This window comes from Molossus molossus, unplaced genomic scaffold (assembly GCF_014108415.1).
Source record: "Molossus molossus isolate mMolMol1 unplaced genomic scaffold, mMolMol1.p scaffold_m16_p_3, whole genome shotgun sequence".
Lineage (NCBI taxonomy): Eukaryota > Metazoa > Chordata > Mammalia > Chiroptera > Molossidae > Molossus > Molossus molossus.
This window is the reverse complement of record NW_023425366.1, coordinates 14,658,767-14,682,817: the sequence shown is the minus strand read 5'-3', so window position 1 is coordinate 14,682,817 and position 24,051 is coordinate 14,658,767. Positions and strand designations below refer to the sequence as shown.

General features: G+C 46.4%; 1 protein-coding gene across 1 annotated transcript in view; it reads right to left on the bottom strand.

Moving 5' to 3' along the window:
- Positions 1 to 24,051, bottom strand: part of ADAMTS12 (ADAM metallopeptidase with thrombospondin type 1 motif 12) — a 262,620-nt gene that overhangs the window by 75,792 nt on the left and 162,777 nt on the right. The window contains exons 8-13 of the mRNA XM_036280361.1: positions 21,683 to 21,826; positions 20,961 to 21,105; positions 17,531 to 17,623; positions 15,697 to 15,842; positions 12,467 to 12,636; positions 75 to 208 (exon numbers count right to left, since the gene is read on the bottom strand). Coding sequence (XP_036136254.1) covers positions 75 to 208; positions 12,467 to 12,636; positions 15,697 to 15,842; positions 17,531 to 17,623; positions 20,961 to 21,105; positions 21,683 to 21,826 — 832 coding nt within the window. The remainder of the gene's footprint in view (positions 1 to 74; positions 209 to 12,466; positions 12,637 to 15,696; positions 15,843 to 17,530; positions 17,624 to 20,960; positions 21,106 to 21,682; positions 21,827 to 24,051) is intronic.

Sequence of the window (24,051 nt, the reverse complement as noted above, 5' to 3'; positions counted from 1 at the left end):
CTGCACGTCGGACTTCCTGAATGAATAAAAGCATGATTTTGTAAAGTTGTAGATTAAGGAAACATACCCAATACCTTACATATGCCATTAATACAGACATTTCTGCTGCTGCCGCCTTCAAAGCAAGGGGTACCATCAATGACAGCATCCAGCATTTTCTCGGAAAACTGGCCATCGATGGGTCGGCAGTACAGCTCGCAAGGATGTGCTGAAGCGAGAGAGAGAGAAACCCTCGCAAGTTAGCTTTTTAGCTCAGTACCCTCCCCCCAGGATTCCCCTGTACGTATGAATATGACCCCAAGTGTCATTAATCTGGAGACTCCCACCTTTTACCTTCCTATGACACATGCTGCAAAGTAGGTGATTTTTCCCCTTTGTTTGGTTAGAGTTTGATAGCAAATTAAATAGGGAAGATTGCTTTAAAACTCTATGCCCTTTGTTGTAAATAACGAGACCTTTCAATCCAGCATGGAACTATGATGGTAAAAATAAGGCACTGCCCCTGTGGGGTTCACCTAGAAAGTCAGTAATGTCAACCACTGATGCAGGATTTGGGGCAAGCATGAGAGCTGCCTATTGTTTGCAGCAAAGTGACTGGACCTCCAGGGGAGAGGGTTCCCTCACAGGGGACCAGCTCACCCCTAACACCCAAACTACTAGCATAAACCTACTCCCAACAAAATTCTCCCTTATTCTCCTCAAGCCCAAGAAGTCCTTGGACACAGATTTACAACCACATGGAAACAAGGGCTCGGCTTTTTTGCTGAAGATGAAGCCAACCTGCTTATCATAACGGTCCATTCCATCATGCTGGGTCCTACACTGAATCCACTCTAAGGTTCGATCTTCTATTCTCCATGACTGAAGATAGGGTGATCTCCAGCACAGGACTGTTCTAAAGATTCACTTAATGCAATGCACGCCTATACCTAGGTATTTGGAGTAACCAGCAAGATCGATAACTTTAAAACATACATGGCCTCAATTAATAGGTAAAAAATTTAATAGGTAATACATGTATTTGATAAGATTTCAAGTAGTAGTTTCCTTTTGAACGTTATGTCTTGTTTTCTTAAGTGAAGGACTTAGGAATATCGTCTTCGGAAAGGTCCTTTGAGGAGCTCTTCTGGATCTGCTTATAGGGGAAGGACTCCGTTTCTGGGTGCTGTAACGGGCTGAGGGCTCAGAGACCCCAGCTATGGGGCCCTCTGCCATGGGCCCACCTCAGTGCAGATGGATGCCACAGGCAAAGCCAGGCGCACAACTCTAGGTGTGGCTGCTGGAGGACGCAATGATCCATATGCTAAAGTAATAAAGGTATGAAAGACGTGTGTAACTCAGACAAAGCTCCAAACACTGGAACTGGAAAAACTTCAGACTTCAGAGGTCAAAAGGCACGTGTTCAAAGCTTAGAGAAGAAAGGGAAAAGCAAAGAAAGAATACCAATTGATTTTATAGCAGGTGCGGTGGGTGAGTTGTCTGGGACAGTGAACAGTCAAAATGAGCAGAGAGATCACAGGACAAAGAGCCAATGGAAAAAAGCCAAAAGACTGCGGGGACCAGGCCTGACTTGGATGGTTGCAAATCTTCCTTCCTGGAAGCATAGTTGGCTCTGTCACTGCCTGGGCTGGAGCCGAAGTACCCAGAGGGAGCAGCTCTGGTCCTAGACATGCGGACACCCATCCCTGCGTGTGGAGTGCAGGGAAGCATTTCAGAAACATGGGGAAGGGTGGAGGCAGGGGAAACGCTTTAAGTTAGACTTTGATTTGAGCTTTGGAATTTGGATTCAAGCTTTTGTATTTGGACACATAAAACAAAAAGAGAAAGCAGCCCTGAATAATTTGGGGGCTTTTCTAAATGAATGATTGTTTCTGGCCTGCCGGAAGGCCTGTGGGTACAGATGCCCAGGGTGCAAACAGTAAGAAGGCCTTAATGTATAAATGGTCCTCATAGAAAGTAAGCCCATCCAGTGGTCAGCATTGCACTCGATTCTGGAATGTGAAAGTCCAACGTTTTACTCCCTCCGGGCGTGTGACCCTTGACTCGGTCTCTGAAGGATAAAACTATCCAGAGACTTTGGCTAGTCTTATTTACATAGTGAGTTAAAGAGAATTTTGCTTGTTGAAATAAGAGCCAATATATTATTCAGACAGTATTTCCCAGATCCTGTAGTGCTTTGTCATGGTTACTCAGTGCATTTTCACAATCACAACCGCCCCAGGATTAGTTCTTTGATTATCCCCCATTTCACAGATGAGAACATTTAGGCCAAGGAAGATTCCATTTCCCAAGGCCTCACAGAATGAGAGGCAGGTTAGCCCAGATCCCTCACTACTAACCCCTAACCCACAGGCACAGCATTGTCTTTAACAGAAAGCACGTCTTTGATGAGGATCTTCAAAGCTTCCACTTTTCACGTTATCAGGAGGCGCACTTGTTGATGGATCATAGCTGTGGGGCAAACTTGGTAGAACACCAACCAGACTCCATTTACTCTCATGGGGTTTAAATATGCTGAAAATCACCAGCCTCTAGAGCCATTTACTTCCATAGAGAAGCAGATGTAAAAGTTCCTTAATCTTTCTGTGACTCAGTTTTCTCATCTGAAAAATGGGGACAACCGTACCTGCCTTGCAGGGTAATTGCGAGGGTGAAGACAGAGACCATGTGAAGCACTCAGAATGGTGCATGGTGTACACTAAGTGCTTGATCAGGGACAGTTATTAGGTTGTGGTTCTCACTTCCTTACCATGAACTTGACAAATTCCAAAGGTCTTTGCTGTTGTCCCAACATGCTGTGATTCTGTCATTGCAATCTTCTCTCATAGTAGTCTAAGGACACATATTTTTGTCATGCTGGCTCAGTTCTCCACCTTCTTCCCACCCTTCAGAAATCTTTCATGAGCCCTGGCCGGTTTTTCTCAGTGGTTAGAGCGTCAGCCTGCGGTCCAGAGAGACCCGGGTTCGGTTCCTGCTAAGGGTGCGTACCTCGGTTGCAGTTTGTCCCCGGCCCTGGTTGGTCGTGCGGGTGGCAGCCACTCGATGTGTCCCTTTCACGTCGATGTTTCTCTCTCTCTTCCTTTCTCTCCCTCCCACTCTATCTGAACAAAAAATGGAAAAATGCCCTTAGGTGAGGATAAAAAAAAAAATCTTCCTTGAAATACTCTCATCTCCTTCCAACAGGCCATCTCTAATGAATGCTGCACTAAGTTCATACTTTGCTTTGCCATTTTCTAAACTGCTACCTTGTCAATGTAGCATCGAGAACCCTAGCTCCTGCTAGGTCAGTAGGTGGTCCCACGACTTTCCCTAACTGCAGATAAGGGACCTGCTCCAGAGATGTTTCACTCCTACGATGACTACAAATAGTCTCTGAGACCGGATTTTACAAGCTCCTCAAAAGAACTGCAGTGTCCTCAAGGGAACTCAAAGTCTTTTATGCACTGAGCAGTTCCTACTGGCCAGACACATTAGAAGGAAGAGTGATAACACACACTGGTGAGGACTCAAAAGCATAGCTTGGGGCAAGGTTTGGGGCTCTCCTTCATGCAAGATTTGAGGTTAGATCCACAGGGATTTAAATCCCAGCCCCGAAACTTATCTTTTTCCCAAGGACTTCTTGGTCTCTGGTCTGCCCAGAGAGGATGATCAAGGGTAACATACTAAAACCTCTAATATGGTATCTGACATAGAACAGTTGTTAAATGTGGTAGCTATTATCATTAATCTTATCTAATGAACACTAGCAGAATGTCACACTCAGAAAAAGCCCTTAGCCCATGTTTACTAATGAATAAACATGATAGTGATCAACACTGATAGGGAGAAACTTGAGGGCCAAGTAGCAAAGAGATAATTTCGATCTTGAGCGATCATCAACTCACTCAGTCAAAAAATAAACATTGAGCCCTGGCCGGTTTGGCTCAGCGGTTAGAGCGTCGGCCTGCGGTCCAGAGAGACCCGGGTTCGGTTCCCGCTAGGGGCACGTACTTCGGTTGCAGTTTGTCCCCGGCCCTGGTTGGTCGTGCGGGTGGCAGCCACTCGATGTGTCCCTTCACATCGATGTTTCTGTCTCTCTCTCCCTCCCACTCTATCTGTACAAAAAAAAAAAAAAGGAAAAATATCCTCGGGTGAGGATTAAAAAAAATAATAAAAAAAATAAAAAATAAACATTGACCTTAGTGATAGAAGTCAAGGATGCTCCTTGCAATAATTTCATGTTTATCCAGAAGAACTGACCAATTAATTAAGTTGCATTTACAGAAGGAAGGCTATGAAAGTCACTAAAAGGCATGAGCTATGCCATAATGCCGTGATCTCCAGCTCAGTGAGTCAAGAAAGTTGCAGACTTGTCCAAGTACGGTTCCATGTGTGTGCGAACAAAAACCTGCTATTGACATTGGTCACCTCCGAGGAATAAGTTAAGCATGGTGGGATAAAAATAATTTATTTTATTTCATCCTATTATGTACACTTGCCTTTCTCATTAGATATACTTCTTTGAAAAATAATGTCTAAGCCCTTGAAAAAGAAAACTGGAAAGGTCTCCTTTCTACTGTGATAATCATGACACATCTCCATGAAGAGGGGCCCTCATTTCAAGACTTCTCTCTATCTTCCTTCTGCAGTACAGAACTATTACAGCCTTCAAGGTTAGGCAGGCGAACTGAAGCACACTGCAGCTAAGTAACAAATTTCTGCCCAGCTGGTGTAGCTCAGTGGTTGAGCATCGACCTATGCACCAAGAGGTTGTCGGTTCAATTCCCAGTCAGGGCACATGCCCAGGTTGTGGGCCTGATCCCCAGTGGGGGCATGCAGGAGGCGGTCAGTTGATGTTCTCTCTCATCAATGCTTATCTCTCTCTCTCTCTCCCTCTCACTTCCTCTCTCTGTAAAATCAATACAGGTAAAAAAAAAAAGAGAGAGAGAGAGAGAGAAAGAACAAATTTCTGTTGAGTATAAGTGCCATGGGCTACGGTGTCTTAGTGATATCTAACAAACAACCATCATGGCAACAACGGTAACAGCGCACACCCACAGCTGTGGCTCCCAGAGCTCACGCAGCAGCGACTTAAGGCCAGAGAGAATCCTGCAGAAAGCAGTCATTGTGAACTGAACGATTAGGAGGCTGAACCTGAGGTCCTGCTTCCCTGTCCTCTCCCCTGGCCTTTGTTTCCATGGTGCTCTGGTATCTTATTTCATTGCCCCAGGACACAGCTCTGCAGGAGAAGCTAGGGTGGCAATGGGTGGTCTTAGTTCTCAGTGGTCATCATGAGTATCAGAGAGTCTCCATCCCAGAAATCTACCTCATCAATTCCATAATCTCCAGAGTTCAGTGTTTTCACTGTCTCGGACATAGTCACCTGTCCCGACACAGCCTTCTGTTTGGATCATGTGATTGTTTTCCTCCCAGCTTTCAAATCCATTTATGATTCAGCTAAGTGAAAACTCTACAACTGATTTACTGGTGAACTCTCACCCTCACACTGTCTGATCAATCCTCTCAAAGGGAACTAGGTAACTGAATGAACTCATTGAATCAAAGGGTGCATTTTCAATTTGCTGACACAGGATGGCTCCACATTTTTGGATAATGATCTTAAGAAGTGATCCTTAGAAGTGAAAGATAAAAGTTTTTATTTTTTTATTTTACTTTTTTTTTATCCTCACCCGAGGACATTTTTCCATTTTTTGTTCAGGTAGAGTGGGAGGGAGAGAGAGGAACAGAGAGAGAGAGAGAGAAACATCGATGTGAAAGGAACACATCGAGTGGCTGCCACCAGCACAACCGACCAGGGCGGGGGACAAACTGCAACCGAGGTACGTGCCCTTAGCGGGAACCGAACCTAGGTCTCTCAGGACCACAGGCCGACACTCTAACCGCTGAGCCAAACCGGCCAGGGCGAAAGATAAAAGTTTTTAATAAGGATAAACATGTTTCTTAGGCCAAGGAAAAGCTTTGATGCATGTCACGTTCTGTGAGTAGATTGCAATTTCACTTTCACTGTTAAAAAAAAATCCAGTTTCTAAAATCCATATACAGGAGTCTCTAGGGGTACGGGCTCTGTGCAGTCATCCAGCATCTCACACTTGGTAGGATGCTTTGTTGTTGCTGTCTTGAAATTCTTAATAATTTTATATTTAACTTAGACTTTGCCTGCGACACTGACAGGACAACGAAGCACAAACAGGGGGCCTGCAATGTGCACATCTGCAGGTCCTCGCCAGATTTTAAGAAATACTAAACCTCAAGTGAAAAAGCATAACTTAAAATGTTGTATCATTGAAACAAGTTACATTCAAGTTTAAAAAGAAGCTCAGTTTGCCCTGGCCGGTTGCTCAGTGGTTAGAGTGTTGGCCCACAGACCAGAGTTGCCATTTTGATTTTGGTTGCGGTTCAGTCCCTGGCCCTGGTCGAGGTCACGCAGGAGGCAACCAGTTGCTGTGTCTTTCTCACGTCGATGTCTCTCTCTATCTCTCCCTCTCACTGTGTCTGAAAATAAATGAAAAAATGTCCTCGGGTGAGGAATGGAAAAAAGAAGAGGAAGCTCAATTTAATGGCTAGGTTCAGATTAGCTCGAGGAGAAAACAGAACAAAAGCAAACAAAAATTCTCAGCAAAAATCCCTACTGAAAATCAACCAAGTAATTAGCAAGATTCTGTAATTTGGGGCGGTCAAAGATGGTATTCATTTCTTCCTGATATGGATATATTACTGTAATCCCCAAATATATCAAAATATATACCAAACATAAAAAGGCATTAGCATTAATATTGTCTACAATAACCACAGAAAGGGATGAAAGCAGGACTAGAACAAATTTTTAAAAAAGAATTAAACCCGCCCTGGCCGGTTTGGCTCAGCGGTTAGAGCGTCGGCCTGCGGTCCTGAGAGACCCGGGTTTGGTTCCCACTAAGGGCGCGGACCTCGGTTGCAGTTTGTCCCCGGCCCTGGTTGGTTGTGCGGGTGGCAGCCACTCGATGTGTTTCTTTCACGTCGATGTTTCTCTCTCTCTCTCTGTTCCTCTCTCCCTCCCACTCTACCTGAACAAAAAATGGAAAAATGTCCTCGGGTGAGGATAAAAAAATAAATAAATAAAAAATAAATAAAAAAAAGAATTAAACCCATGTCATTGTGTTAGACTGGGTTACATGTAGTAATGTTTCCTATTTACTGTATATTTTAAAGTTCTATTAGTTAAGATGTTTATGAGCTATGATAATACACTTGTCATTGTACCTTAAATCGGTTGCTTTAGTGTTTAATACAGGGTGGGTCAAAAGGAGGTTTACAGTTGTCCGTATGGAGAACTAATACAATAATTAATAAATAACAATACAAGAATAAGCTCTGTGCTGCATGTGCTCATGACGGTAAACCTACCTTTGCCCGACACTGTATTTCAACTTCAGAATCAGGCCTGGTCTAACTGTTGGCCTGTTGCACAGTCTGACTACGGCCAATTTACTTAAATTCTCTAAGTTGATGAGCTTAGAATTGGGTCAAAAACTTACATTTCCTCATGGAGGTAAAACTAGGGAAATGCATACAGAGTGCTGAGTGACGTGCCTGGCACAGAGCAAGTCCTGATGTGAATCTAGCCTAAGCGTTTGTCATGATCGGTTAGGAATGTGTTCCACTTCAAGTAGCAGAAATAATGTTTCCTCGTCTTAAAGGGGCAGGAGTTTATTTTTCCCACCGAACAAGACATCCAGAGGTACGCGTTTACAGCTGCCCTCCTCCTTCCTTCCTGCTCAGCTTCGGGGTGCGGGTGGACTTCTCGGTGGCAGTGTGACTGCTGCACTGCACCCGGTAGCAAGAGGGGAAGGGTGGATGCAGGTGAGCACCAATCACAGACATGCCCAGAAGCTTCAGTGAGCCTTCCTCTTCATCTTTTTGGTCAGAACGGAGTCTGCAAGGAACACCAGCTAGTGGGGCCTTTAGATTCCCCTCGGGCAGTGTAGGGGGAGTGAGAGGGAAGAGGTCTGCGAACGGCTTTGTGTCTGCAAACACCCTCATTATTGCATCCTTCCGCCTCTTGAAGCCAGATTCCTGACCTGAGAAACCAGAGGCTTGGCTAGAAGACCTCCCAGGTTCTCTGCACACTTACGTTCGTGATTTTTATCTAAACCCCAAGGATTCTTGCATTAAACCCTCTGCCTGTCACCCAGGGGGCCCCAGGTGCTGGGACTGTCCCTCTAGCTCCTGGGAGTGCTGGCAACATTAGCCCTCAATTGTCACCTGGGCTTGAAAGGGCTTCCCAGCCATGGATACTCCCCCCTTCCTGGGAAGACCACGCCCAGTGTCCTCCCCACCCCAACTGGGGCAACTGTGAGGTCCCCGGAGCTGGAGGAGGCCGTTGTTGAGACGGCAGCCCAGCTTCTCCTCTTGCCGGTCCCCCTCCCTTCCCCTCTCCCCACAGCTGTTGAGCTTCCTGCGTGCCAGTCTCTGTCTCAGAGTCTGTTTCCTAGGGAACCCAATCTGGAACAACTCCTTCAAGATGTTCCTGAAGATCCTATCTCACGAGGAGCAGACTGTGGTCTGACCTCATGTCAGACCCTCCACGTTCGCTGGAAACCTCAGTGGTATTAAGCATTTAGAAGCAACAATAAAAAATGAGCTTAAATGAAGAGTTATTGGGTGTTCTGAGAAATTTTTTTAAATCTAAAAAGGAAGAGAGATTCCAGGAAAGTGACAACATCAAGATCAGACTCTGGTCATTTCCTAATGGGAGATGTAGGATATAAACACATTCTATTAACAGGCTAATGAAGTTCCTGGGAATCGACTCAAGTCCGTGTGTGTGTGTGTGTGTGTGTGTGTGAGAGAGAGAGAGAGAGAGAGAGAGAGAGAGAGAGAGAGTTTTTTAGTCAAACAGACCTATGCTTCAATTCCAGCTCCATTATACAAAATCCTGTGACCTTGAATAAGTTACTATGCTCTCTGGACTAAGCTTTATGGCACAAGGATGGGGAGGTGGATAAGTGAGATAATGCAGAGTCTCATGATGCTATAGTGCAGCCTCAGAAAATGCAGCTGGTGCACGGCAGCTCTGCCCATGGGTGCCCGTGTGACTGCATGGCTGCTCTGCCCATGGGTGCCCGTGTGACTGCATGGCTGCTCTGCCCATGGGTGCCCGCGTGACTGCATGGCTGCTCTGCCCATGGGTGCCCGCGTGACTGCATGGCTGCTCTGCCCATGGGTGCCCGCGTGACTGCATGGCTGCTCTGCCCATGGGTGCCCGCGTGACTGCATGGCTGCTCTGCCCATGGGTGCCCGCGTGACTGCATGGCTGCTCTGCCCATGGGTGCCCGCGTGACTGCATGGCTGCTCTGCCTATGGGTGCCCGCGTGACTGCATGGCTGTGATCAAGAGGAGCCGAGATAATCTTTTTGTCAGGAATGCTGGTCAAGAAAATGCCTATATTGGAAAGTAGGCTGATCTAGATTTGTAGTTTTCAAAACTTTTAAGTCGAATTATTTTTCTTTTTTTCCAACAAGACCTTGCCAATATGGCAGATGAAATCAGGATTTTATTAAGCATAGACTGTGTAAGTTCAAGTATATGATGGTTAAAAATAAGTTCATGGGACTCATAGAGACTATTAAGATGAACAGAAAATTATTGGCTAAAGCATCTAACTTTTTCTGTGGGTTTTTGGTTCCACACTATTGAAAATTTTTGACTTATACAAATAGTAAATGATAACAACTTAGAACAACTCAATCTGCCATTTCAGGATATTTCTCAGTTAAATTGTGTTGATGGAAGACTTTTAGTGTAAGTTCTGCAGAAAACCAAATCAATTTGGTGTTTTCCAATATGTTAAAACCTGACATAATATTTTTGAGTGCAAGTATTGTTCTTTATTGTACGTTTTTAAATAGTTAAATTTATTTTTTGAAAAATGAACTGAGGCCCTGGCCAGTTTGGCTCAGCAGTTGAGCGTCGGCCTGCGGACCAGAGAGTCCCGGGTTCAGTTCTTGCTAGGGCCATGTACCACAAAAAAAAAGAAAAAGAAAAATGAACTGAGAATCAAGCAATTCTGGAAGCCCTAGCAGTACATGAAGGAGTTTGCAAACTATAATCGATGGTGTCTGTGCTTATTCCAAACGTTTACATCTATGAATCTTCAGTCACTGGCTACTCAGCAAATCTACCACAGGCCATGCACAAGACACCTAACACTCTCCACTGAGTGGGTAGAAAACTCTGTTGTATGTTTACTTTAAAAAAAATTTTTTTTGTCTCTTTTGATTTTACAGAGAGAGGAACGGAGAGGGAGAGAGAGAAACATCAATGAGAGAGAACATCAATTGGCCACCTCCTGCATGCCCTCTACAGGGGATTTGGCCCACAACCTGGGCATGTGCCCTGACTGGGAAATGAATCAGCGACCTCTTGGTGCATGGGTCGATGCTCAACCACTGAGCCACATCGGCCGGGCAGCTGTACTTTTATTTTTTTCTCTGGTGACTTTTAAGGGAAAGGTGCGAGTGTATAAAGTAGTCGATGTCTGGTGCAGAGTAAGTGCTCCTTATATAGTTGTTGATATGAATGAACTACTTGTCACAGTCAGGGATGCCTGTCAACTAAGCAAATAACAACTATGTAAGATAGAGTTTGATGGGGGAAAGAAATCATTAAGTTGGTCGAGGTAGTAGCAACTCTTATTAGCAAGTAAACTACAAGTATGCTCAAATAGTAGTAGAGGGGCCTTTAAGAAAACCAGTGGGATGGCGGATCGAGGCTTAGAGCCCAGGTAGGCAGCAAGCTTAGCTTCATTCCACCATGTGGTTTATTCAGCCTCATACTAGTTTCAGATGTAAACCAATCACTCCAAAGTGAGTGAAATTTATGATCACTTTTACAACTCTCATTTCTTTGAATGTATTCTATGCTAGGCAAAAAGCATGCATGTGATAAATGCTTGTAAAAAAAAAAAGAAAGAAAGAAAAACCAAGCTGAACTAAATATTTTTATTTCAAATCCAATTATTCAAACCATCGGAGTTCAGAACACACGAGCCCAATCCTGCACCTGCGGGGTGTGCGTGGTGGTGGTGGGGGGTCTCCAAACTAAGCACCTGTTATACTACGGCGACAGTTGTGCTACCTTTGTTTCGGGAGGCTGCTCATTTAGGGTCATAGGATCATGGACCCAAATAGTTTCAAAAAAAATAGAGCATGTCCAGAATATAAAAAAGGTAATAAGCAATTTTCATCAGTAGTTTTTCGTTTTTGTTTTTGTTTTTAATCCATATGAGTAAATACAAGAGTTTTCTCATATTCAAATGCCTGGCTCAGGAAGCTCAATTGTACCAATAATCAAACGACTTGCTCCTCTAGAGCATGAATGATGCTAACCAGTGCGGGGCAAGGAACAAACATTGCCCATGACAACCGACAGCTGTCTGGGTATTTTGGAGACTTAAAATGGACAAAACACTATAGGGTCTTTTTTTCAAAAGAAACTGACTATAGCATTTTTATATCAGTTCGAATATATACTTTTCATTCATTGTCCAACATCTATGAGTCCTCTTGTGTGCTGTTACACTGGAATTTCAGAAACTTAAAATCACAAAAAACTTGGTTAGTTATTTTTTACTTCCTGTCTCAAATCTCCTTAGCTCCGAAAAATATTTATGTGCCATTCCTCGCTGGAACAACAACCAAGAGCACAGATATTTCTGATGTTAGTCTACAGCTAATGATTAGTGATAGTCTTCATTTTCAGAAGAAAATGTGAAACTGCTCCTGATTTGGGGTCAGAACTGCCGGGGCTGCTGCTCCGTTCTCTAACTTATTTTGTCCCCAACCCCGAATGTACGTTCTTTAGATGCTTGCTTTTACTTTCTGACCTTCTTAGACTGCCTTGTACACGCAGAATGTTCCCTTCTGGCCCAGAGCTGGCTGAGTGAAGCCATCCATCTTCCCTTGTCCTGCTCTCTGCCCACATGGGGTGACCGACTCTATTTTCACGCATTTCCTTTTCCTTCTTCCAGAGGAAAGACTCTTCAGACTTAAGGACATTCACCTCCTTCCTTGGAAGCCTTCTTTGAAATTACTCCAAACGCACAATGACCTTCTTTTCTGAATTTCTGCCCAAAATTACAGTCAGTTTCACAAGCTCATCAACAAGCCCTTTCTTCAGTACCAGTTACTGAATTCCTGCGTGCCCCACTTATCACTAAGTTGTACCTCAGCTGTTCAAAGTCAGCCACCACCTTTGATACACTTTTCTTTCATCTCCCACTGAGCTCAGCACAGAACTTGGACATATTCAGCCTTTAACATTTACTGATCAACTTAACCAGACTAGTGATTTTTACCTTCTAAAATATAAAATACTTAATGGTACACTTCTCTTCTTGTTGAACTGTGGGGTGGCACCGACCCCTGACATATGCTTTCCAATCATGGCTGGGGACTTAGATCTGAAATATACCGTCACGGCGCCTCACCTGGATTGAAAACTGGAAACCAGCTGTAGAAGTCATTCTTGTAGGGCACTGTGTCAAACTCGCTGCACTGCATCTGCCGAAACGTCGGTGCATCTGGACGACAGGGGTGGACGTTGCATAGGCGGTAACGTTTTCTTTCTCCGGTGCAATACTTTCCTCCAAACTTTGGTCTACAGGGGAAACACATAAGCTGTCCTGTTAGTTTCCTTAAAGGCCAGCATCTTCCTTTACACACCCCTCCCCCCACCCCCGGCATGTGGCCGTGCTCACTTCTTCCTTAGCCATGTCCCTCTCTACCCTCAAAACTCAACTTTTAAATAAATTCTTCCAAGTTCATATATTTTTGTTTGTGTTGTTGTCCATGAACATGCAGTCCCAAGGGTGTAGTTGTCTATTCTGAAATAGCTTGACCCCTTCCCACAGTCAGTCAGTTGCCTGGTCATCAGCTTTATGTTTATATTTGCTTCTTCCTCTTTATTTCCATAACCACCAAACTTGCCCAACCCTTATCTCTATTCCTGTCTCAACACTGTCTTTCTTTCCTCAACCTATTATACACGCTCTAATCTGGTTAATTTTTACAATTACCTAAATTATTTTAGTTTCCTGTTTAAAAACCTTGAATGGCACCCAGTGGCCTTAGAATCAAGTCCAGCCTCTTGATCTTGGCCTTCAATGCCCTTACCTTCCTGACTGAATTCACTTGAACACCTGCACTTCCCACCCTCCCCTCCAATGGCACACTGCTCCAGTAGTGCCAGCTGGCATCTTTAGTGTTTCCTTCTGTGCTTCTGGAAAGCCTTCCCTGCTCTAAAGGTGAGCATACTGCCCATGCTTTAAGGACAAAATAAGTGCATCTCCATTGTGAATTCTTGCAGAAGCAATGCTGCCAGAATTAATTTCTTTCTCCTCTTAACTTCATCATCCTACTGTATGTGCTTCCTGTCCTTGGCACTGCCAATGAGAATTCTTTGCCCAAGGGACTTCATAGTCATTGACTTCCTGTAGGTGGTACAGAGAATCGTCCTTGGTTTTCTACTCGTTGTGATAGAGGGGAACTCTATGACCTGGACTCTCTCCAATTCATCTCCATCTGACAAACATCACTGAGGGCATTTTATGAGCATGAGCCAAGGCCCACTGGTTCTCACGAGAAAGCTGACCAACATCAAGGATACAGTCTCAAGGTCACTTGTCACTCACTGACATGAATCTGTGACTTGAATCTGTGACTCTGTTCCACTCGCCTTGTTCTCAGTGAACTTAAGCACACCAGCCACTGAGACCGTGCATGGTCTCTCACTGAGGAGACTCTATGACAAATCCTGGCCTCCGAGATGGGAATTAGGACCATTTTCCCCCGGAAGCTCCAGCAGAATCATCCTTCAGTCCTCCAACAGGAGTGTCCCTTTTTTGATAACCACAGGTCACTGACCATTATCCCCAAAAGGCTACAGATGGGTGACAGTTGGTATATAGCATTGCCAATGGGTCCCAGAGCAAATCGCCTGTATTTCCTGATCGGTACAGTGGCAATCACTTTTCTGATCACATTGAAATAAACTATAAAATAAATATTTTCTGTAAAAATGAAGTATAAAAAATTCATGGTTTTATATTTATGAATTCACAGAAACTTTATGTTTAAACAAAAGCAACTTTATCAAAGGGTAGGATTTTAACACAATTTTGTCCAAGTCCTCAAGTGTACATTTATGTGTGGTAAATGATGTAATATTATAATAATAACTATAACTACCATTTACTGACAATTTTTATAGTAGTACTGTATTAAACTTTTTATAGATATTAACTTATTAGCCCTTAGAAATTTATTATATATGGGATGTGTGTGTGTGTGTGTGTGTGTGTGTGTATGAGATATAGCCCCTCAGTAGATGAGTGGATAAGAAAGTTGTGGTACATTTACACAATGGAATACTATGCTGCTGTAAAAAAAAAAAAAAAGAAACATCTCTTAACCTTTGTGACAGCATTGATAGACATGGGGATTATCATGCTAAGTGAAATAAGCCAGTCAGAGAAAGACAAATATCACATGATCTCACTTATATTTGGAGTCTAATGAACAAAGTAAACTGACAAGTAAAATAGGTCCAGAGGCATGGATGTCGGACACACTGACAGCTGTTGTAGTGTGTGTGGGGGGGGGGAGGATGAGAAGAGATTTACCAAAGAACTGATTTGCATAGCCCATGGACACAGACAATAGTGTGGGGAAACCAGGGGGTGTGGTGGAGACTGAGTAGGGGGGTCCATGGTGGGGGAAATGGGGAACATATGCAATATTGTCAACAATAAGTTTTTAAAAAGATGTAAGATTTGGAAATGAGATATTGAGGGGACTGTAATAATATTTATCATTTGCCTTTTTAAAAATATGACTATTACTCTTCAATGCAGACTAATATAAAAATAGGTAAAAGAAGCTTAATACATTTTCCACTTACAGGAGGCATCATATATATACTTTTTTAGTATTATTCTTGAGAACTAGTACACCAGAAAATAATTAAATTAAGAATGTAATGTACATTTGAAATATAAGGGAATTTAAATTCAATTCATATATATATGAATTATACATATATAGATATATATCTATATATCATTATACAAATTTAAAATAGGAAAAATTAAGCGATTTGATTAAAAGTTTGAAAGCCACTTGTAAATAACTTCCTTGGAACCTTAACAGGCTAATATGTATCTCTAAGGTCTACCAAATCCTTACCTAAAACAATGAAATAATAATCCTCAAAAATGTGCCTAGCTGTTTTCTTAGTTTCCTAAGGGAAGAAAAACATTTTCGTGAAGTTGTACATTCGTTATGATTGAAAGAAAGCTAGAGTCTTATCAGCAACCTTGGGTCTAACTAGTCTCTCCCTGACAGTGTGGCTTATCTAGGCATTAACTGTATGATCTCCCAGAGGCTTACACACAGGTCGTACCTCTAAAAGAAATCTTCTTATTTTCCAAGTGATAGAATCAGCTTATTTATCCAAGTTCTAGCCAGAACCCAGTGTCAAGACAAAATGAAACACAACAGAACCACCTTTTTTTTTTCACCCTCTATGAATCTTCAGGGTCCCTTTGGTCGTTGGAGCCCACTTCATTTCCCTCGGGAGGCCTGAGGTCACGGACGTCACACTCGCCCAGCCTGGTCTCCTGGCACTCGGGAAGGAGGCAAATACACTGGCTGCACTCACTCGGGGTTGTTGCAGAGCCGCTCGGCGCTCTGGGCTCCAACCCCACAGGTCCGGGAGCAGTGGGACCAGGGCGACCAGCGACCCCAGCCGCCAGGGGTGCTCTCTGGTTTCTTCCCCACTGTGATACACTTGCCAGACATGCACCACTGGAAACAGAAGAGGAGGGATGTGTATGTCAGGAAGGTCCCCAGAGCAGGCTGAGCCGAGATCCCCAGCAGTCTAACCCAACTCCCCTAGCAGGCCTGCAGTCATGCATCACATGGAGAACAAAAGACCCATAAAAGAATTTCCTCCAAGAGTCTTGGGCCTCAGCATCAGAGAATTTCAGGAACTGAGGGAACTTCATACAGCCAAAGCAGGAGTGGTGTTCGAAGTGTGGTTGGCAGACTGCGTGGCAGGATGTAAAAATCACACACCACTCGCTTCGTGGAGAGAGGAAAGCAGATCAGCCTAGTTCGCTCAGCAACATAGTTGTTTAATAACATCACTGATGTGCTTTCTGGCGCGAGCTCCTTATCTTGTAGACGGAAACAAACATTTTGCAGACTGGTACTGTGATAACTTCTTTACAGCCTCTGTGGGTATTTAATGTCAGCAACAGATAACTTTATCCTCCTGGGAAAAGTCCATTCATTGCCCCCCCCCCCCCCAAAAAAAACACTACTTGTTAAGAATTTGAAGTTCTTTCTAGTATCAAGAAAAAATTCTCCTTTTCTGTAACTCTACCCAGTGTGTGTAGTTCCGGCCTTTCAAGGGGTTCAGAAAAATATCCATTCTCTCCCTCTTAAGGGAAATACTTCAATAACTCTCAGTCTAGGAGGGCGAACATGCAAAAAGGAAAACAGAAGAAAATACAGTGTGGTTGTTAGAAACGGCCACATTACCTGGAGGACTCAGGCATGTTTTATCTGCTGCCCTGCTGGTTCTCATTAGTCTGGTCACTGTTCTGACCAGGTTCTAGAATCTCAGGGATGGGTCAGGCCATCCTCAAGCTGCATAAAGATTTCCACTAAGCCCTGGCCGGTTTGGCTCAGTGGTGAGTGAGCATCAGCCTGTGAACCAAAAGGTTATGGGTTCGATTTCCGGTCAAGGGCATGTGCCTGGGTTGCAGGTTAGATCCCCAGCCCTGGTTGGGGTTGTGTGGGAGGAAGCCAATCTATGTGTTTCTCTCATGTTGATGTTTCTCTCTCTTGCTCTCTCTCCCCCTCCCTTCCTCCCTTCCACTCTAACTAAAAATCAATGAAAAAATAGAATATCCTCAGGTGAGGATCTCAAAAAACAAACTTTCCACTAAACACCTAAGTTCGGGCCACAACAAACCCGGCCGGCTTTGTGGAGCAGCATGTTACCCGGTTCTCGGGAAGTCGAGAGAATGTGTAACATCTCGTGAGTTCCTGGGTGTCTAGCTTTCCTGCTTAGTAGAGTGGACAGAGCTTCAGGAAATGCAGCCAGTGAGAGGATGAGAAAAGATCACAAGTGGCCCAAACCCATCATCTTTGGAAAGAAGCCACCACTGGCTTTCCCTTCCCGATCTTTAACATGAAGGGGGAAAAGTCAAACCAAGTGCAGCAGACGTCACTGACCACAAACTGCACGGAAGTTCGTCAGGAGATGGAAGAGATGTTTTGCAAGTGAAGTGTGGAACTGGGCTCAGCCCTCTCCGTGTTCCCCGTGAAGGCTCAAAGGAGCAGCGGCAGGAAGTCCGTTCCCCGGCTGGTCGACTCTATGACCGCCATTCACCCAGACACAGCTGCTCTCCAGGGCCTCTGCCCAGCCCTGCCCTGGAGCTGAGCGCCCACCGCCCTGCCACCTCCCGCCTCAGCCGGGCACGTACCTTCTTCTCGCCACATCGCGTCCCATCCGCAGCCGCGTCCAGCTTAGAACGACAGAAGCCTTTCACCAAGCACCACAGCGTCTGGCAAACATTCTGGAAAACAAACGTGAGATCACGCGTTTTTATATTTTCAAAACTTACACTAAAGCTTTTTGACAGTGATGGTAAAATGCACACCCACCCACATACCCACAATAAATGTGGTTCTCAGGGAGCAGGAGCGATGGAAAGTTATTCGAGCACTCTCAGTTCAGACGTGAGTGGGACTTTGTCGTGATTCATGAACAGTGGTGTGTAGACTATACTGGGCAATAAAGTGGGAGATAAACCCATTTCCTAAAAGCTGAGACTGTCATTTCTATATGTGCAGTATCATTGCCCTTAGGCCGGGTAACTGGTTAAACCAGCCATAAAGGCCAATCCAAAAACTGGACAGAAGTTTATAAAGAGCCAAGGTGGTTGTAACCTGAGCCTGCTCACTGTTCCATCCAGAAAGCGTCAACTACTTACTTATCACTGAAAGGAGCCAACTTGCTGTGAGCCTTCTACCTACCAGCCTTCTACCTGCCAGCCTGTCTACCTGACAGCCTTCTACCTGCCAGCCTGTCTACCTGCCAGCCTTTCTACCTGCCAGCCTTCTACCTGCCAGCCTGCCTACCTGACAGCCTGTCTACCCGCCAGCCTGTCTACCTGACAGCCTTCTACCTGACAGCCTGCTACCTCCCAGCCTTCTACCTGCCAGCCTTCTATCTGCCAGCCTTCTACCTGCCAGTCTGTCTACCTGACAGCCTTCTACCTGAAAGACTTCTACCTGCCAGCCTGCTACCTGACAGCCTTCTACCTGCCAGCCTGTCTACCTGCCAGCCTTTCTACCTGCCAGCCTGCTACCTGACAGCCTGTCTACCTGACAGCCTTCTACCTGAAAGACTTCTACCTGCCAGCCTGCTACCTGACAGCCTTCTACCTGCCAGCCTGTCTACCTGCCAGCCTTTCTACCTGCCAGCCTGCTACCTGACAGCCTTCTACCTGCCAGCCTGTCTACCTGCCAGCCTTTCTACCTGCCAGCCTGCTACCTGACAGCCTTCTACCTGACAGCCTTCTACCTGACAGCCTTTCTACCTGCCAGCCTGTCTACCTGACAGCCTTCTACCTGACAGCCTGTCTACCTGCCAGCCTGTCTACCTGCCAGCCTGTCTACCTGACAGCCTTCTACCTGACAGCCTGTCTACCTGACAGCCTTCTACCTGACAGCCTGTCTACCTGCCAGCCTGTCTACCCGACAGCCTTCTACCTGACAGCCTGTCTACCCGCCAGCCTTCTACCTGACAGCCTGTCTACCCGCCAGCCTTCTACCTGACAGCCTGTCTACCCGCCAGCCTTCTACCTGACAGCCTGTCTACCCGCCAGCCTTCTACCTGACAGCCTGTCTACCTGCCAGCCTGCTACCTGACAGCCTGTCTACCTGACAGCCTTCTACCTGACAGCCTTCCACCTGACAGCCTGTCTACCTGACAGCCTTCTACCTGACAGCCTTCCACCTGACAGCCTTCTACCTGACAGCCTTCTACCTGACAGCCTTCTCCTGACAGCCTTCTCCTGACAGCCTGCTACCTGACAGCCTTCTCCTGACAGCCTTCCACCTGACAGCCTGTCTACCTGACAGCCTTCTACCTGACAGCCTTCTACCTGACAGCCTTCTACCTGACAGCCTTCTCCTGACAGCCTTCTACCTGACAGCCTGTCTACCTGACAGCCTGCTACCTGACAGCCTTCTACCTGACAGCCTGTCTACCTGCCAGCCTGCTACCTGACAGCCTTCTACCTGCCAGCCTGCTACCTGACAGCCTTCTACCTGCCAGCCTGCTACCTGACAGCCTTCTACCTGACAGCCTTCTACCTGACAGCCTTCTCCTGACAGCCTTCTCCTGACAGCCTGCTACCTGACAGCCTTCTCCTGACAGCCTTCCACCTGACAGCCTGTCTACCTGACAGCCTTCTACCTGACAGCCTTCTACCTGACAGCCTTCTACCTGACAGCCTTCTCCTGACAGCCTTCTACCTGACAGCCTGTCTACCTGCCAGCCTGCTACCTGACAGCCTTCTACCTGACAGCCTTCTCCTGACAGCCTTCTACCTGACAGCCTGTCTACCTGCCAGCCTGCTACCTGACAGCCTTCTACCTGCCAGCCTGCTACCTGACAGCCTTCTACCTGACAGCCTGTCTACCCGCCAGCCTGCTACCTGACAGCCTGTCTACCTGCCAGCCTGCTACCTGACAGCCTGTCTACCTGACAGCCTGCTACCTGACAGCCTTCTACCTGACAGCCTGTCTACCTGACAGCCTTCTACCTGACAGCCTTCTACCTGACAGCCTTCTCCTGACAGCCTTCTCCTGACAGCCTTCTCCTGACAGCCTTCTCCTGACAGCCTTCCACCTGACAGCCTGTCTACCTGACAGCCTTCTACCTGACAGCCTTCTACCTGACAGCCTTCTCCTGACAGCCTTCTACCTGACGGCCTGTCTACCTGACGGCCTTCTACCTGCCGGCCTTCTACCAGCCTCTAAGGAAGGAGCCCAATCTTCTAGGAACAGGCAGAGTTGAGAGATACTTGGAAGTGAGGGGAAAGGGATTTTTGCACCAATTTGATCTCCTCTGTTCAGTTTTGCTTGTTCTATCTAAGCACTTACTACTTGCTTCTCAGAGTCTTTCTCTCTTTCCTCTTTGGTCTCTAACTCTCTGTACTGAAATGTTTCCATCTACCTCCTCCACCGAGCTCCTCTCTGTCTGATCCCTTGCAGAGAGCTCGCCTTTTCCTCTCACTGGGTACAGAGCACAGAACACGGCATGGGTCCAACGGGAGTTGCTTCTTGTCTGTGTGTCAACAATAATACTTTCTCACCGAAGGGCATGAGTTCAGAGGCTAGTCAAGGTCCAGCTTACTAAGAAGTGAAAGTCGTTTGGACTTTCCCTGTGGTCAGTGGGGACCTTAAGATCAGAGACGAGCCATGGTTAGATTTATGATTTTTTGAAACTACTTGAGAAATGTGTGTGTTGGGGGGGTATCTGGTGGCGCTCTTCAACCAGATGGGAGATTCAGGAGCGGGAGAGATGTTGGGGATTAAGTTTTTTTGCTATGGAGTCTCCAGGTATGAATAACTGATTCTTGAAAAATCACTATAGAATTTTCTTCACCACCACCCAGTGGCAAAGGCTTGCTGGCTCCATCGAACACCGAGGAGGTAGAGTCGAAGAACATGAATTACCCTAACGTTAATCTGCCTTATGGACACCTTGCCATAGACAGAAAGTTTTTATTTCCTTGTCTGGATCTTGCGATTTCCAAGTAAGCCCCTGGCCCCTCTTTCAGCATGTGGAGCTCTCCAGCTCCACACGAGCCCACCAGGGGCACCAGGATCCCCAACACTTACTTCTACTTCCTGGCAGACAGTGGCATTGGGGCCATACTGCAGCTGGCATTGGTGGTGAACATCATAGATCACTCCAGGGGCAATGACCTTGGACTTCAAGCCTTTCTTCTGGGGCAGGTCATCAAGACAGAACCCCAAGCCCCGGCTGAAAAGAAGTGAATAGAAATGAGAGCAGACGCTTCGATTTCCTTCGTCTTTAGTCTTTCCTTCAACAGAAGCGTCCGCCCTTCTAGTTTATTCTCTGTGTTCAAGACAACTGTATTGCTGCAAGGCACAGAGCCCGCCAGCCCACAGCAGGAGCTGTCTAAGAGGACACCAAACCACCTCCCATTCCCTCAGTTCAGACGTGATCTAGGAAATGCAAGCGGCGGTAAAAGGAGAGAATCATCATCTTATCCGCAGTGGGGTTGGGGTGACCACCGCTGACACATCCTGGTTGTTCCTGCCAGTCCCCAAGGACTTAACCCACACTCAGCTCATAAGGAGCCACCTTGAGACAGGAGCAATCAGGGGGACAGGGTGTTCACCTGGCTGTGGTTGGAGGGCAGAGCCCACCTAGATCTCAGGGTCAGAAAGCAGAGTGAAATTCACTCCTTCGGATGTCACCTCGACACGGTGACCTGTGGGAGGAACTGGGACTTTTCCAGGTCTCACGTAACACTCAAAGTGACTTCGTTTAAAGAGGCCCAGGTGGGGCTGATCTGAGACGCACGGTCACTCACTCCAGAAAGCGGGTGATGTATTCCTTGCTGCACTTGGACCACGTCAGCGGGGTGGGATTGTACTGGAGCTGCCGCGACATGATGTACGGGTGCCTGCCCACCGGCTCACAGTCATTTTCTTTCCCATCGTGCTGGATGCCAAAGCTGCAGGGAGGCACAAGGTCCAGGAATATCAAGGAGGCGGCATGAAACGGAGAAAGCCAGAGGCTCCCCAAGGTGGAAACACGCGCACAGGGCTACTTTTGTGTGGAAGGCTTCTGCTTGCGAGGTGGGACTTTGAAGTTGGAGGGGGAGAGCTGATTTTCAACTGGGAAGCACAGGGAACATGCTAGGGAGGCTTTGCCTCAAACATGCACCATGGACGTCGTGTGGCTAATGTTAAAGGTTCTGCCTAGAAGAAAGTGAAGAGCCGAGTCTACCTGGAGCTGTCTTCTTTCTCCTGCTGCAGGGACCACAGCGCGAGAGAACAGAACCTTTCTTCTCCCTTTTCATTGTGATTTAAGGGAGCACATTACAGGGAAATCCTATGGGAGACCTCGTCCAAGGCCGCACGCTTTGAGGGGATGGGTTTCATTGTCGTATTACACACAACTCTTCCAGCATCACAGACATCAGGGAGGCCTCAGCGTTCAGTGGTTAAGAGCGGGCTTTCTGCCCTGACTGGTTTGGCTCAGCGGTTAGAGCATCAGCCTGTGGACCAAGGGTCCTGGGTTTAATTCCTAGTCAAAGGCACATACCTGGGTTGTAAGTTTGCTCCCCGGCCCTGGTTAGGGTCGTGGAGGAGGCAACCACTCGATGTGTCTCTCTCACATAGATGTTTCTCTCTCTCTCTCTCTCTCCCTCCCTCCCCCCTCCCTCCCTTCCACTCTATCTAGAAAAATCAATGGAAAGGTGTCCTTAGGTGAGGATTTTTAAAAACAGAGCAGGCTTCCTGAAGAAGTTGGTCCAGATTGGCATCCTGGCTCTGCCACTGAACGATCGTGTGACTGCAACTTGCTCAGCCTCACTGTCCTCTCCTGGGAACTGGCGTAGTCATCACAGCAGAGGGTGAGATTTGAAGGCAGTAAAGACTGAAAATCACTAGCCAGGGGCCTGACGTAGAAGAAGGGCTTCATAAATGGAAGCAAAATTCTGTTGCTGTTTTTTTTATCATTGTCTACCTTATTTTCCTTTTCTAGATGGGGAAGCGTAGCGTTTGAGACTTGTCAAAAATCTCCTAGCTACTGAGGGGCAAAATGAGGACTTGTGCAGGTCTCTGTGCTCCTATCTCAGATTCTCATCCATGTCTTTTACTCGGTCTACTCCCTGGCCCCCTGCTGCCAGGGCTGACCAGGTGCAGCAGCCTTGAAAGGCCCTGAAGACCCTACCTGTCCCCACGGCAATGGGGTGCCTGGGAAGGAAGCAACTTCAGAATGTTGTTTATAAGCCTAGTCCTCAGAGGATCACCCCAGATGCCTTCGGAGATCCCTGAGTCTCTCCACTGGGTTCTGCTCCCTGGACACTTACAACCCAGAGATATGGCTCCGATTTCCAAATCTGAACAGAGGGAATTATGACTTTTTACTCTGACAGTGAAATTTAGCCCTCGGACACAGAAACACATATCCAACTTCAATAAAATGTCCTCTTCAACATTAGCAACTGTCGCAGAGAATAGTCCTTGGGGGATTTAGATAATTTTTGTATTTTTCAATGCCTTATGAAGTTATGGATTTACGCCCAGTTGCAGATCACATTCCACATGAACGCCAAACTCGCAAAGGAGTCGGAGAATTAATCTACAGAGCTCTTACCACCCAGCCGCAAGGATGTGCCTCAGTGAAGCTTTTATGCCAGCCAGCCGGCTGCAAATCCAGCCCTGTTTAGCTCATGAGGTCACTCCACACGTTCGCCCGCTTAACAGGTAGCAAAATGCAAACATGTTTCTAAAAATGCACGTGAATCATGGTTTTTCTGGAGCTGACTATACCAGTACAACAAGCCACACGGCTGGATGCTGTCAACTGGGTGGATTCAAACCTACGTTCAAAATATATCAGCTCCCGCCCTGGCCAGTTTGGCTCAGCGGTTAGAGCGTCGGCCTGCGGTCCGGAGAGACCCGGGTTCGGTTCCCGCTAAGGGCACGTACTTCGGTTGCAGTTTGTCCCCAGCCCTGGTTGGTCGTGCGGGTGGCAGCCACTCGATGTGTCCCTTTCACATCGATGTTTCTCTCTCTCTCTCTTCCTCTCTCTCCCTCCCACTCTATCTGTGCAAAAGATGGAAAAACGTCCTCGGATGAGGATTAAAAAGAAAATATATATATATCAGCTCCCCCAAAACTCATTTTGTTCAGTCTAAGGTTTTTCCCTCCCTACAGCATGTTCCCCTCC